Genomic DNA, 16,652 nt, shown 5'->3' with positions numbered 1-16,652 from the left:
TTTGCTTTAGCTCTGAATGTGAACACGGGCTGATATGCAGGACACCGTGCTGGGTGTCAGCTGAGGCTCTGTCTCCATGTGCTCATCCGTGGTGGGCTCTCTCCTTGACCACACAGGTTCTCCTGCAAGGCTGTAGGAGCGTGGAGTTGGACTGCTGGGATGGAGATGATGGGATGCCAATCATTTATCACGGTCACACACTGACAACCAAGATCCCCTTCAAGGTAATGCTTCGTAACGTTCCTAAAATCTAGCCACAAAGAGGCATTCTCCATTCCGCATTTAAACGGATGCTGCTTCCAAATTATGCCTCAGCTAAGGGTTCTTGTCATGGGTCTGGAAATCTCCCAAATATCGTACTGGATGTATACGTGTTCATTTTTCTGGGATTTCTTCTAGAACCTTCAGCTGACCCTCATTTGAGGTTAGCATACATTCCCTAAACCTCAAAGGTTAGCATCCATTCCCTATAAGTAATCATCAAGTAATCATCTTGTTGTCGTTTTTACATCCTAAGATGCTATATAAACATCAGGGGCTCTGGTGATAGGAATTTAAGGCTCAGTATCCTGTCGACAGGGGCGAGAGTCCTGTGCCAAGACGTGACTAAATATCAAACACTACAGGCTAGTGTGAATCGGTTCCATTGGACTGTTTCAGTTGTGGGCAGCTTATTAGATGAATTGCGTAATCACTGTCCTCATTCGGTGGACCCCCATCTCGGGGACGTCATGTTTCCTCTGAAGCATGGTGGGGCTGGGGAGCAGTGTTATTAGTTGCATCTCATGTGGTGGCTAAGCAGCCCTCGTGGCGCTGTTGGGTACGCATTGAACAGCCAGGGCAGTCGATGAAACCATAAAGATTGATAGCGATTCTTCTCTATCCTATAGTGTGACTTTGAGTCCAAATAACCCTGATAGAAGTGAGTAATCGCTGTTTATTTTACAGAAAAAAGCTAGCCTATCTTTTTGCTTGATTTATAAATGCAGCTCACTCCGTGCCTTTATAAACTCAAAAAGAAAAGTCACCTTTGACCAGAGCCTGCAGCCCACAACCATTTAGATGCTTTCTGCAGCTCTAGGCACCTTGCCTGCTAACTACCCTGAATGGGTGATTGGGCTCTAACGCACTGTTTGGCTCTCACAGGAAGTGGTTGAGGCCATCGACCGCAGCGCCTTTATCACCTCTGACCTGCCGATCATCATATCGATTGAGAACCACTGTTCATTGCCTCAGCAACGAAAAATGGCAGACATTTTCAAGGTGAGCTCTCCACCAGGAGGCGCAATCCTGTGTTGGTCCTTGTCTTGTGACCCTCATTGAGTTTCATTCGGGGCTGCCATGGGTTGTACACCACAGCTGGACCTTAGCCATGAGTGCCCTGGGTCGCTCAGACTTGGAAGCTGGAAGCTTGGGCTCTTTCTTCTTCCCTGTAACTATTTGATTGTGAACTAGGTGAACGTTTACAGAGCTATTCAGCATTCTATTCAATAATTCCTGCAGATTTTGTTTCATCTTCCTGGCATTTCATTTTAACCATTTTATTGACATATACTTTGTGTACAGTTTAATGGTTTAAATATATTGCAAAGAGTTGTGCAATCATCATCACAACCCATTTTTTGAATCATTTTCTTCATTCTTATTATTAGTGCCCCATTTCTTCCCCACCTCCCCTGTCAGAATCCTATCGATCTATTAATCTAGTTACTATATAGACTTACCTATTCTGTATTTCATATGAAGAACGTCGTACCAAAAAAAGTTCATCAGCAACAACAAAATAACATACAGATTCACTTCAATCCAAAGAAAGCAGAAAATAATAAAAACTAGAACAAGTTAAAAATGGGTCAAGACTTGATCAGAAAACATGCATAAGGTCAGCAGACAGACCTGGATCTATTGGTTGTTTTGTTTGTTTGTTTGTTTGTTTTTCTCTTGTTCTGTTTGGTTTTGTTTGCTTGCTTGTTTTGTTTTTCTTTTTCTTTTTGTTGTGCCCTATGTCTACCTATATACGATAGGCAGGGCGAACAATCCCAAGGAGAAAACTACAGGACCGGAGGTTCCAGGGGGACATGGGAAAAGAGGGGCTGGGAAGAGGGAGTGAGGAGCCAACAAACTCAGAGATAAGGGAACAACAAAGATCTAAAATTGATGGAGAGGAGGATGTATAATGCTGGGTGGGGCTTGATCAAGAGCCAGTGTATCAGAGAGGAAATACTGAGAGCCAAATGGAGGGTGAGTATGATACTGGGATAGGAGGAAGGTGAAAGGAAATAGAGGAAATAAATAGGAGGCAAAGGCTATTTCTAGAGCTATAGCTATAGGCATTTATATATGTAAGTATATTCATTTATAATGAAATATAATGTACATATATTTATATGATAAGTATTAAGATAACAGACAGACTTTGGGCCTCTACTCAAGGCCTCCCTTAACACAAGAACACTTTGTTCTGATAACCTGGAACTCTTCCCAACACTGAAGACAAAGCGGGTGCATAAGTAAATGTGAAGAGAACAGATAGTACCCAGCTATCAAAAGATATAGCATCTGGGGCTTGAAGTCAAACAAGCAGCCATCTAGTACCAAAGCAAATAAGCCCACATGGGAGAAGCACACCAGCCTGCATGATCATGAGTTGTCAATGGGATAAGGCATCAGGTATCAAAAGATCCAAAACAAACAACTAGATCAATTTGAACAAGGGGGGTTAGAGTGGAACACTTTGTTCTGATAACCTGGAACTCTTCCCAACACTGAAGACAAAGCGGGTGCATAAGCAAATGTGAAGAGAACAGATAGTACCCAGCTATCAAAAGATATAGCATCTGGGGCTTGAAGTCAAACAAGCGGCCATCTAGTACCAAAGCAAATAAGCCCACATGGGAGAAGCACACCAGCCTGTGTGATCATGAGTTGTCAATGGGATCAGGCATCAGGTATCAAAAGATCCAAAACAAACAACTAGATCAATTTGAACAAGGGGGGTTAGAGTGGAGACCCAAAGTCCATCTATAGATAATTGGATATCCCTCCGCAGAAGTGATATAAGGAAGGGATGATTCAACCAAAGTGTAGTATAACACTGACAAATCACTTATCATTCCTCTAGTTCCTGAATACTTCCTCTCCCCAACTACCATGACCCAGTTCTAAGTTACAAATCCGGCTAGACCGGAGATAAGAATTCTCGACACATGGAATTCAGGAAAGATAAACCTCTCAAGATCAGTAATGGGAATAGCGATATCATGAGCATACGGGGCTGGGTGAGGAAGGGGGAACCCATCACAAGATTGGATATATCGCCCCCACACACACCCCACACCGAAGGGGATGAATAACAGAAATGTGAGTGAAGGGAGACAATGGGCAGTGTAAGATACCAAATAACATAACAATATATAATTGATCACGGATACATGAGGGTGGGGGAGGGAAGGGGAACAAAGGAGCTTATACCAAGGGCTCAAGTAGACAATGTTTTGGAAATGATGATGGCAACATGTGCAAATATGCTTGATACAGTTGCCATATGGAATGTTATAAGAGCCATAAGAGCTCCCAATAAAATGATTTTTTTAAAGGGAAAACAAATGGTAAGATATTAAATTTTAAACTACCTCTTTTTGCAGTAATCCATTTTCTGATGCATTCTGTCTGAGGACAAAATTATTCAGAATCAGGTCAATGGTCTGAAGGAGTTCGGTGGAGACAGTCCACTTGAAGATTATGCAAATGGATTTTGGGCTTTCACTGTTGTCCATAGCTATCTGCAAACTGGGTGCTCTGAATTTAGGCTCTAATACAGTGGTTCTCAACCTGTGGGTCATGGCCCCTTTGGGGGGGGGTCAAACAACCCTTTCACAGAGATCGCCTAAGACCATCGGAAACACATATTTCCAATGGTCTTAGGAACCCAGACACCGCTCCTCTATCCGTCTGCAGGCAGATCCGCCCACATGGCATGAAGACTGTTACCCATGCTATCCCATGCTTCAAGACAAAATTTCATTGATTTATAATTAGAAATAAATATTTCACAATATATAATGACATATTGTTTTTTGTGGTTAATCACTATGCTTTAATTAGGTTCAATTTGTAACAATGAAAATATATCCTGCATATCAGATATTGACATTATGATTTATAACAGTAGCAAAATTACAGTTATGAAGTAGCGACGAAAATAATTTTATGGTTGGGGGTCCCCACAACACGAGGAACTATATTAAAAGGTCGTGGCATTAGGAGGCTTGAGAACCACTGCTCTAATACAATTATCTTCTCTGGCCTTGGATTTTATTATTTACAATCCTTGGATCACATGGGCTGGTGTGCTTCTTCTGAAAAGAGTTAGCTGACACCTCACTTAGCTGGTTGCTTGTTTAAAGACAAGCCTTTAAGACCCCAGGCATTCTTTCTGATGGATAGGCACCGCACTTTGTTAGCACCTGATTTCTTCACCACACTGTACTGCGGCACCCATGTCTTCAGGGATTACTTCATGAGGGCAAGTATCAAGCAGGGCCAAATTATAAGAACGTTAAGTAGGGCTTACAATTAAGTGCAAGTTCAAAATCCATTCATAAATCTAAGGATTATATATGTCATGGCCCACTTTTGAGGTGTGAAATAATATAATTTGCAGGGGACCCTTGGTATGTCTAATAATAGTGTCATTAATTTAGCCAATATCATAGAATTTAAATTACTATTGAGAAAAGGAAAATATACATCTGTAGGGAAACATTAGACTGAAGTACATGGAATATTCACTTATAGAAAGTTAATTTATACATATTTGGTTCAACTCTTTGTTGAGTGGTATCTCTTCTTAGCTGGAGTAATAAAAGCACGTGGTCCTCAGACTCTTTCTAGAAAGTCACAGAAGATCAGATAAAACAACTCTCCAAGAAGCATCTTAGCACCTCCTGCACACAAGTCAGGAAAAGGTTGAAAAGTCTGAAGAAGAATAAGTGAAATCCTTTGGGCCCACACTGCAGATGTTCAGATACAAGAAACCAAGTTGACAAGGAGCTTAGGGTGGCCAGAACAGTTGCTGTGATAGCAGCCAGCCCTTTTATACAAGGGAGCTGTAATGCTGAGATGCAGGGTCTAACACTGTTATACTTCTCTCAGTGGTAAAGGCATGGATAGGATTATCACCCCCCACCCCCACCCCTCACCCCCGCCAGTGGGAGGGCGGGAAGAAGGAACGCTGAGAAAGGAAAGTGTCCCCAAATACTAAAGCCAGCACAAGAAATTCAATTTTCATATATTGTCTTTCCTGTATTATCATTTATAGTAACGGGGCATGTTGTGTTGCCTTGTGTATAGATAAGATACACGCTCTGCTCATTAGGCACTACCGAAAATGTGCACAAGAAATGGAAAGGAAAAGAATAACCTAGAAAAGATCAAGATTATTTTAAGATACTTTCATTTTTTTAATTTAAAAGAATCTGAGCTATCATTAAAAGAAATAACAAAAGTCTAGTTTTGTTCATTTCATATCTAAACTGTGGACATAATGTGATTGAGCGTGTTGCATTATTTTTTAAGTTGCCACTTTCAACGTGGTGATCATTGGTGACTGGGATGTCTGGTTTTGGAGGGGGTTTAGATCATTTTATTGGGGGCTCATACAACTCTTCTCACAATCCATACATACATCAATTGTATAAAGTACATTTGTACATTCATTATCCTCATCATTCTCAAAACATTTGCTCTCCACTTAAGCCCCTGGCATCAGCTCCTCATTTTCCCCCTCCTTCCACACTCTCTCCTCCCTTTTGAGCCCTTGATAATTTATAAATTATTATTTTGTCATATCTTACACTGTCCGACATCTCCCTTCACCCACTTTTCTGTTGTCCATCCCCCAGGGAGGAGGTCACATGTAGATCCCTATAATCGGCTCCCCCTTTCTACCCCACCCTCCCTGCACACTCCCAGTATCGCCACTCTCACCACTGGTCCTGAAGGGATCATCCATCCTGGATTCCCTGTGTTTCCAGTTCCCATCTGTACCAGTGTACACCCTCTGGTCTAGCCAGATTTGTAAGGTAGAATTGGGATAATGATAGTGGGGGGCAGGCGAGGGGGGAGGAAGCATTTAGGAACTAGAGGAAATTGTATGTTTCATCATTGCTACACTACACCCTGACTGGCTCTTCTCCTCCCCGAGACCCTTCTGCAAGAGGATGTTCAGTTGCCAACAGATGGATTTTGGGTCCCCACTCCACACTCCCCCTCATTCACAATGATAAGATTTTTTGTTCCTTGATGCCTGATACCTCATCCCTTCGATACCTTGTGATCACACAGGCTGGTGTGCTTCTTCCATGTGGGCTTTGTTGCTTCCAAGCTAGATGGCTGCTTGTTTACCTTCAAGCCTTTAAGACCTCAGACGCTATATCTTTTGATAGCCTGGAAGGGATGTCAGGTTTGTAAGTGCAGTTTATTATTTCCGTATTTGCTTTCAGTGGCTACAGTAGCTGAAACAGGAGACCTGACAAAGACACACGGACCTCAGTAGAAGAGGCAGGTCACGAGCCAAGCCGTACTTGGTGAAACCATAGTTATCACTTTTCGGTTCCATTCACCAAAAATACAAAGGTTTTTGTTGAAATTTGGCTCAGAGATTTGTTTCCTGATCTTGATCGGCTTCAGAAACACTGAAAGGCGTTGCCTTTTGTAAACCCCACTACAACTCCATCAGGATTTGTTCACTATCAGAAAATCTGCTCTTACATTTCTTGAGTGCAGACATGAGCAATTCCTATGAGGAAATCTCATAGCAACAGAAATATTTCTACCCGCACGTTTTTTAAAATACTTTTTCTACCATGCAAATGTTACTTAAGCAGCAATTGCTCTCTTGCGTACTGTCAAATCATCGCCTTTATCATCTAAGAACTGATTACCTTTGATTTTGTTGCTTTTACAATTCTTATTTATTATCTGGGAACAGCAAGCTATTGCCAGGCCCTTGTCAACACCTAGGAAAAGTCAGGCATTTCAGGACTTTCTGGTTTGTTTGCTTAAGAAATATACGTAGCATAGAAACACTCCGTTAACCAGTTTGTCATGGTCTAAAGTGTGAGCTTCTACAAGGAGGCTTAAAAAAGTTTGGGGGGGGGGACAATTCAAAGGTTGTGGAATTTTTCTGTGAACTTTTTGAAGCCCCTCAGATGGCAAAAGAGAGAATCGTGGTCACTCTTCATCTCATTAAAAAAAAAAAAAAAACATAAAGGGAAAAAAAAACTTTCATGAAAATAATCATAGAGGTTGCATCTTATGTCACCCCAAATTGCAATCATCACAATAAACTGATATCAAACAAAAACATGTGAGGGACCCGCTGCCAGCTCCTCTGAGCCCTGAGACTCATCCTTGTCCCTAAGAGATTGTTCTGAACAGAACAGCACACGATGTGTGTGTCTGACACATTTGTTGAGTGTAGGTGCCATTTTGAATCTGAATGGTAAACATTAATCAGCTTCCAATTTTCTTTCTTTTTTTTAAGTAAAAAATAATTAGAAACAGAAATTGCTATACTTTTTTACCCTCACATCATGAATCATCCTGTGTCCTACACATGCCCCTCTCCCCAGGAGGCTACACTTCTCTTTGAAGACAAATGCTCAGAAAAGCTTTGAGAGTGGTACAGCAGCTCCTTTATACCCACGGGGAGCAAATTCTCCTTATTGTCTTTGATCTTTACCCCTATTCCCCATCTCCTCCAAGGTTTCTATTTCATTGACTCTACCATCAGCCTTTGTTTTCTACTTTATTCTCCCAGGCCCCAGAGCGTTTGCCTAAGTGTATAGAATGAGAGCCCAGCTGGAAGAGTAACCCAGACCTCTCCTTCCAGAAAATATATATGAAAGGGTACACCCCCCCCCAAAAAAAAAATGGAAAAAGCTATGCTGGGCGGAGCTTTCATAGTAAGCATTTTCCCCACTAGGGGAACATGGAGTAACTGAGTTAGTGCGCCCAGTGGCGTCACCTGGGAAGGTTCTCTCTGGTCACAGTGGATATTTTTATAAAAGCAGTTTTGCTCGAACCTTGTTTTTGGTAATGGTTGACTTAAGAGTGCGACTGTGAAATTTTGTTTCCTGCTCGGGAAAAATACCGCAGAAACTGTTGTGATGTTGAACACAGCTTACAAGGACAGCGCTATGGGAAAAACTCAAGTGTAAGAGTGGTTTTCTCACTTCAAAAAAGGTGAAATGTCAACTGATGACAAACCTCATTCTGGACGTCCATCAACTTCCCGAATGGCCAGAAATTTTGACAAAATGTGTGTACTTGTGCTCAAAGACCGACGACAACGGCAACAGACCCTTGCAGTGTTGGGGAGGCTATCCAGACGATCTTGGAATTCAGTTCAGGGACTACTAACCGAAGATTTGGGAATGAGAAGCTCCCGTGAAATGTGTGCCTCCGGTTTGACTGACCTGGAAAAAGAGTGACCAGTGGAAGCATGCCGTGCTTTCAAAGAACAGCGCCAAAGCTACCAGACCTTGTTTCCAAGGTCATTTTATTTGTTTGTTTTATTTGCTTTCTTTTTTGTGGGGTTTTGTTTTGTTTTGCTTTTTGGTTTTTTGTTTGTGTTTGTTGGTTCTCTTTTTGTTTCCAAGGTCATTACTGGTGATGAGTCATGGTGCTATTCTTACCACAAAAGCAAACATCAATCAAGCCAGTGGCAGATGCCATCATCACCTCACCCCAAAAAAGTCCGTCAAGTAAAATCAAAGATCAAGACGATGCTCATATGTTTTTTTGATGCAAGAGGGATAGTGCATTTGGAGTTTGTTCCACCAAGTCAGACTGTTCATCATGCTTTTTATTTAGAACTTCTGAAAAGATTGCATAACAGTGCGTGACAAAAAAGGCCTGATTTGTGGCCAACCAGGGACTGGTTTTGCCACCACGACAGTGCACCTGCTCACGCAGCCATCTCAGTGAGCCAGTTTTTGGTAAAAAGCAGCATGCCTCTTTTGCCCCACACACCTGACTCACCTGACCTCACTCTGTGTGGCTTCTTTTTATTTCTGTGAATGAAGAGGGACATGAAAGGACAGCGATTTGACGACATAGAAGAGGTAAAGGAAAACAACGAGGGAGGTGCTGTCAGCCATCCAAACACATGAGTTTGGAAAAATGTTTCCAAGAATGGAATCACAGATTTGACAAATGTATTAAGTGTAATGGAGAGTACTTTGAATGTGATAAGGTTATTTTGTAAAAAGAAAAAAAAGTTAAATAAATAGCTTTGGGGAAAAAAATTCCAGTTTTGGGGTGTGTGTGTGTGTGTGTGTGTATCCTACTTCCTCTTTATAGATTTAAAACAGTTCAAGTGGGCCAAAATATCTGTGTATGTGAATAATCTAACAATAGGTAGCCGTCATTGCTTGTGTGTTTTTCTTGTATTCTTTTTAGACTGTGTTTGGAGATAAGCTGGTGTCTAAATTCTTATTTGAGAGTGATTTCTCAGATGAGCCAATGCTTCCATCGCCTGATCAACTAAGGAGGAAAGTGCTCCTCAAAAATAAGAAGCTGAAAGCCCACCAGACGCCCGTGGACATTTTAAAGCAAAAGGTACTATGTCTCTTGGGTGTGCTGTGTACCCAGAACAAGGATTTTCACTTCCTGCTATCCTCTCTGATAGCCAGTTTCTGAAGATGCCCCTCCTAGACAACATACTTGATTGTTGACTTTCCATGTCAGAGACCAGTAAATAAATCCATCCACTCCTCTGAGGTTTTATTTTGTGGAGTTGATTTTCCACAGAGGATATACCTCAGTTATTTAATTTATTCTGAATGGGCTAATGTGTGTCTGTTGTTTCTGGAACTGTGCTTTGGGGCTGTCAATCTCATGGTAGTTGCTCTAGCCCCCTTTCAGGAGAACTCCAAGGAGCCCTGTGGCATAGTGGTTACGAGCTCAGCTGCTAATGGAAAGGTTGCTGGTTCAAACCTACCCAGCAACCGCATGGGAAGAACACAAACTGGCAATCCGCTCCTATGATGGTCACAGCTTAGGAAACCCTGTAGGTCACTTCTACTCTGTGACATGGGGTTGCTGCGAGTCAACAGTGATGCAGCATACAGCAACAGCGAGAGACCTCTTTAGCGAGAGCGCTGAGGTCTGCAGTGGCGCCCAGTAGCAGCAGCCTTGTGGTCCTAGTGTTGAAGTGACAAGTGTGCCTCTATAGCACTTGGCCCTTGAGGCAGGGCCACAACCACCACGGATCTCTGCCCCACAAACCTACCAGCGTAGGAGGACCCTCAGTTCAAGTGGGATATTTTGGGTCCATGACCACTGTGTTCCCACGCCAGACTGAATCTCCTTCCCCACAGAGTGGCAGCTTCTGCAACGATTCCCCTGAAAGAGCAGCAAAGTCCCTTTTTGAAACTGCAGTCTCTAAGAGTTAGGGTCCCCTGGCACCACGCAAGGTCAACGAGCAGGGCCAGCTCACGGTGAAAGCAGGGTCATGGCCTTGAGCGTTTCATTTCTCTCTGGGCCATCACCTCTGAGCCTCCAGGCCTGCGTGAGTGGCTTCCAGCAAGTGGAGAATTCAGCAGAAAGCATCTGTGTACACAACCAGTAATAAAACCTTTGCCCCTAGGTCATTTATTAAACATGTCGCGTTAGAGATCCACTTTGACCTAGTTGAGGAGTCAATTTGGAACAGTTGTCAAATCTTCTAAATACAAAAAAAAACAAACCACACCATCTTGTAAATGCATGACTTTGTAGCTACCACAGGCAGGACCTGCATCTCCTGATCCCCACCGTGGTGTTGCAGAGAACACATCCGATGGGGATTGAGACCGCAGGTTCAACCCTCAGGAGGTTTCACAAACCAGCTTGGTGACCATAGGCCAATGAGGGTTTTTTGTTTTGTGAGGTCTTTTCCAGTCTTGTTTTGTTTTTAACTTTTTTAAATTTTCTACTCTGGTTTGGATGAAGGAAGCAGGATTGTAGGTGGCCTCCAGTCCAGGCTGATCTGGGGTTGGGGTGGAGCCCCAACAACGTTCTCTTGTTGCCGTGGGTTCAGTGTTAGGCTGCTAACCAAAGGGGAACCCTCCAGCTACTCTGAGGGAGAAAAATGAAGCAGTCTGTCTCCATAAATATTTACAGCCTCTAGATCCCGAAGGAACAGTTCTGTTCGCTTCAGCACTAAACAATTCATGCACATTTTGTTTCATACATTGAAGGCAGTCATCATGGTGCTCACAGCACCCATTCCACTTTTTGTGTATGTTTCCTGTTTCTGTCCTTCTGACTTTTGTCCTGGGGAAGATGGGGCAGGTGTTTTTTATTTTTTAATCATTTTATTGGGGGCTCGTACAACTCTTATCACAATTCATCCATTCTTCCATGTGTCAAGCACATTTGTACATTTGTTGCCATCATCATTCTCAAAACATTTGCTTTCTACTTGAGCCCGTGGTATCCGCTCCTCATTTTCCCCTTCCCTCCCCCACCTTCCCTCTCTTATGAACCCTTGATAATTTATAAATTATTATTTTGTCATATCTTACACTGGCTAATGTCTCCCTTCACCCACTTTTCTGTTGTCTGGCCCCTAGGGAAGGGGTTATATGTAGATCATTGTGATCAGTTCCCCCTTTCTCCCCACACCTTTCCCTCACCCTCCTGGTATCACTACTCTCATTATTGGTCTTAAGGGGTTTATCTGTCCTGGATTCCCTGCGTTTCCAGCTCTTATCTGTACCAGTGTACATACATGCTCTGGTCTAGCCGGATTTTTAAGGTAGAATTGGGATCATGGTAGTGAGGGGTGGACGCATTAAAGAACTAAAGGAACATTGTATGTTTCATCGGTGCTATACTGCACCCTGACTGGCTCCTCTCCTCCCCATGACCCTTCTTTAAGGGGGTGTCCAGTTGCCTACAGATGGATTTTGGGTCTCCAATCCACACTCCCCCTCATTCACAATATGATTTTTTGTTCTTTCATGCTTGATACCTGATCCCATCGACACCTCGTGATCACACAGGCTGGTGTGCTTCTTCCATGTGGGCTTTGTTGCTTCCAAGCTAGCTGGCTGCTTGTTTACCTTCAAGCCTTTAAGACCCCAGACGCTATATCTTTTGATAGCCAGGCACCATCACCTTTCTTCATCACATTTGCTTATGCACCCACTTTGTCTTCAGGATGGTGTCAGGAAGGTGAGCATCATGGAATGCCAGGTTAATACAAGAAAGTATTCTTGCGTTGAGGGAGTACTTGAGTGAAGGCCCAATGTCCATCTGCTACCTTAATACTAAACCTATGTACATAGATCTATTCCCCCATCAAAATATATAAATATGTTTACAAATGTACATGCCTGTATTTAGACCTCTATAAATGCCCTTTGCCTCCTAGTTTTTTCCTCTGTTTCCTTTTACTTTCCTCTTGTCCCACTATCATGTTCAACCTTTATTTGGTTTCCAGTAATTCTTCTTGGTTACATTGCACTTGATCAAGCCCTACCAGGCACCATCACCTTTCTTCATCACACTTGCTTATGCACCCACTTTGTCTTCAGTGATGGTGTCAGGAAGGTGAGCATCATGTGAGCACCCTCCTCGCCATCGATTTTTGATCATTTGTTGTTCCCTTGTCCCTGGGTTGGTTAACACCCACTTCCTTTTCCCTACCTCCTCCTCTCCCATGTGCTCCCCTCCCCAACCGTCGGTTTTCTCCTCCAGATTGTTTATCCCGCCTATCTTATCTAGATAGACCTGCAGAGATAATAATGTGCACAAAAAACAAGACTGAGCAAAACTAAGTAACAAAATCCAATGAGAAAGAAAAGAAAAGCGTGTAAATAGTTCAAGGTCTGTTTGTTGACTTTCAGGAATGTTTTCTGGTCGAGTCTGATGGGGTGCCATGCCCTGGCCCTAAAGTCTGTTTTTGATATTCCCTGGGGACTTCATTGCTCTGCCCCACCCCACACCCCACACCCGTTGCTGTTCTGTTCCACGTCCTTAGTGTTTTGTCTAGGTGTGGTGGGATCAGATGGGGGCACAATTCCCACACTGTGTCTCCAGTGTTGTCTCCCGTAGGGCTATGGGTCAGTGAGGGATGACGTGTTTCATAGTGGGGCTGGCCCTGTGGTCCTCTCTGTGCATTGGCTGCTCTGAGCAGGGATATGGTCCTCAAGGCTTAGTGGGCCAGGATGTGCTCCACTCGCTCTTCCTCCCCCATCATTTCCCGTGTGCTCTGATCAGACATGTCCCTCTCCCTGAGCTGCAGCTTCAGTGCTGTTCTCTGAAGTGAATTCTTCTGCGGGGTGGGGGAGCTCTCCACGTAGTTGGGATTAGGGCAGACCCCTCAGACCTCTCTATTGGTGCCCTGCTTCATGCCAGTATGTTGCATTCACATCTTGGGGCATCAGAGCGTTTTTCATGATTTGGGAGTTTGTTCCATTTTTCTCCCACTCTATCAAGAACCTTCTATTGCGATCCCTTTCAGAGAAGTTGGAAATGGTAACCAGGCCCTGTCTAGTTCTTCTGGTTTGGGGGTCCTGGGAGCGGAAGTTTGTGTGGCCCATTAGACTTTTAATTAAATAGTTTCCCTATATCTTTGTTTTCTTCATTTTCCTTTGCTCCAAATAGAGAGAGGCCAATAATTGTACCTGAGATGACCACTTAACACGGTTGTAAGGCACTGGTCACTACTCACCAAAGGAGAACATAAATCATTTTCTTTGTGCACTATATTGTGCCAGTTAACTTGATGTTCTCAGAGATAGGGCCCTGCCCTTCCAGGCCCAGTGACTTATTCCTCACGGTGTTTGGTGATGGCTCAGAAGTTTGCCAAGCATTGCCCTCTGAATGCTTTACTATATTCATGTATATAACAAGGGGCATCGGAATATGTATGGAACTCTTCCAATATCTTTTCATTCCACTTGTCCATGAACTTTTTGAAGCCCCCTCGTTCATATATAGTAATATCCTTTGTGAAATCCTGTGTGTGGTCCTATTTGCCTTCCCACACCTATTCGTTTTATGTATCTATGTATCCACTTATGGTTATTATTGTCATTGTAGGCCTTGTTTGTAATAGTTATTTTCTGCTGTTGCCTTTAACTCCTGTGCTCTTCCTCTGCCTTGATCATTTTGTGCTGACTTCTCCTTTATTATCTTTTCCCTTCCCCTTCACTCATGTTAAGAAGCCCTGGTGGCACAGTGGGGTCTGAGTGGGTATGCTAACCACAAGGTGGGCAGTTCAAACCTACCAAGTACTCCGTGAAGAGGAAAATGAGGCGATCTGCCCCAGTCTCCCAAACCCTATGGAGTGGTTTTGTTCTGTTCTGCGTGATCATAGAGTGGGGTCGACTCAAGCAGAGTGTTGACCCTGGTGGGGGAGTGGGTTACACGATGGACTGCTAACCCCAGTTCACATCCACCAGCTGCTCTCAGGAGAAAGACTCCTATAAAGATTTAAAGCATCAGGAACTCAAAGGGCGGTTCTCCTCTGTCCTATCAGCTCACTGGAATCGACTCACTGATGATGAGTTTTCGTTCTACCGTCTGATCAGTGATTCCCCGCCACCCTAGTAAACCTCCAACAATATCTCAGGGTGTAGACCGGTCTTGCCTTTTTGCAATAATGGTCTCGTGCCGCATTTGTGATCAACTCATTTCACTCCATGGAAGTTCATCCATGTGATGAGGTATCTTGAAGATTCATCATTATTTTTTAACGTTGCATAGTATTCCATTGGGTGTATGTACTATGCACTGTAAATCCATTCATTTGTTGATAGGCTGTTTCCATCTTTTTGTAATGTAAATAATGTTAGAATGAACATGAGTGTGCATCTGTTTGTATCACAACTCTTTCTCTCTAGCATGTATTGGGGTTGTTGGAGCATATAGAATTTCTGTTTTCAGCTTTTTAAGGAAGCATCATACTGTTTTGCACTGTGGCTCTACCACCTCACAGCCCCACCAGTAGTGTATGAAGGTCCCAGTCTCTCCACACCCTGGTCAGCATTTGTTGATTTCTGATTTGTTTTGTTCTGTTTTCAATTTTGTTGGGCTGAGACGATAACTCACAGCACTTTTGATTTTCCTCTCTCTAATCGCTAATAATCACAAGAATTTTTTATGTGTTGGTTTGCTGCATGAATGTCTTCTTTGATGAAGTGTCTGTTCAAGTCCTCTGTCAATTATTTAATAGTATTCTTTGTCCTTTTGTGGTAGAGATGTTCAAGTTTTCTATAAATTTTAGAGATTAATTGCTTGTCAGATACATTGTTGCTAAAATATTTTCTCATTCTGCGGGTTCTCTTTTTACTCACTTGGTGAAATCTCTTGATGCACTTAAGTGTTTAATTTTCAGGGGGCTCCAGTCATCCAGTACGTCTTTCGATATTTGTACATTTTTAGTTATATTTGATAGTGCATTGATGCCACGCATTGAAGCCCCTAAGTTTGTTCCTGTATTTTCCTTGATGGTCTTTATAGTTTTAGGTCTTTGGTCCATCTTGAGTTACTTTTTCGTGTGAAATATTGATCCTGTTTCATTTTTCTGCCAATGGAGGTTCAATGTTTCCCAACACCATGTATTAAAGAGATGGGTTTCTGCGCTTTGTCAAAGAGCGGCCGTCCATAAGTGGGTTCTCGCGTCTGTTGCATTTGGTCTCTGTAACTATCACTGTTCCAGTACTAGGCTGTTTGGACTGTCCTAAGCAGGTTGTTCGACCTGGGATATGATATGAGGCCTCCTACTCTGGTCTTCTTCCTCAGTGTGCTTTTGCATTTTCAAGACTTTATTAGGATCCAGTTGAGCTTGCGAAAAACAAAACGAGCCCAGTGGTTTTCACATGAACTGTTTTCATCCCTGACCTCTCTGTCTTGGCATGTTTACCATTCAAGGTAACATTTGATGTTCAGGAGCCTCACATTGATCTCAGTGACATTTGCGTTCTGACCTCACAGTTGTTGTTGTTGTTGTTGTGTGCCGTCAAGTTGGTTCTGACTCACAGCGACCCTATGCACAGCAGAACAAAACCCTGCCCGGTCCTGTGCCAGCCTCGCAATTGTTCTGTTTGATCTCTCACTCGGCTGACTGAATGTCTAGAGGTCCTGTCAGCTCAGCCCCAACCTCTAACAGGAGGCCTAGGACAGTCCCTTACGAAGGACTCACCTCCAGCAGGAATGGCCTGTCTCTGACTGAGATTGGTGAAGCCTTCCACCTTGTGCTGAGGCCTCTACCTGCATCCCCTCAGAATGCTCCAGGATTCTGACCAGGATGACCTGAACCCCAACCCCAAAGACTCAAACAGTTCATACTATGTACCAGACACTGTGCTAGAGGCTGGTGGACACATCAGAACCAGTCTTCTCATCTGACCCCCTGACCTATAGCTGGATGGCTTTCCTCCGAAGGCTGGGTCCTAAGTTTCTGCCCCAGAATAAGTAGGATATTGATAAACATTTTGTGGCCATGCTGGGAATACGTGTGTCAGCACTTGGCTGTCAGTTTAACTGCCTCTCCCAAGCTCACCTACTGAAAGTATCGGGAAATACACTTGAAGGAGCATTCGAACATCTCAGGGACCTTGGCACGCTTGCTTGCTGACATTGCCAGTCCATCG

At 43.3% G+C, this 16,652-nt stretch overlaps 1 protein-coding gene across 1 annotated transcript in view; it reads left to right on the top strand.

Moving 5' to 3' along the window:
• Window positions 1-16,652, top strand: part of PLCE1 (phospholipase C epsilon 1) — a 333,692-nt gene that overhangs the window by 265,732 nt on the left and 51,308 nt on the right. The window contains exons 17-19 of the mRNA XM_004701341.2: window positions 117-224; window positions 1,147-1,263; window positions 9,466-9,624. Coding sequence (XP_004701398.1) covers window positions 117-224; window positions 1,147-1,263; window positions 9,466-9,624 — 384 coding nt within the window. The remainder of the gene's footprint in view (window positions 1-116; window positions 225-1,146; window positions 1,264-9,465; window positions 9,625-16,652) is intronic.

This window comes from Echinops telfairi, unplaced genomic scaffold (genome assembly GCF_000313985.2).
Source record: "Echinops telfairi isolate 266 unplaced genomic scaffold, ASM31398v2 ScPeMD7_70;HRSCAF=299, whole genome shotgun sequence".
NCBI classification, from domain to species: Eukaryota; Metazoa; Chordata; class Mammalia; order Afrosoricida; family Tenrecidae; genus Echinops; species Echinops telfairi.
The sequence above is the reverse complement of the archived record's forward strand: the minus strand, read 5'-3'. Positions and strand labels throughout refer to the sequence as shown.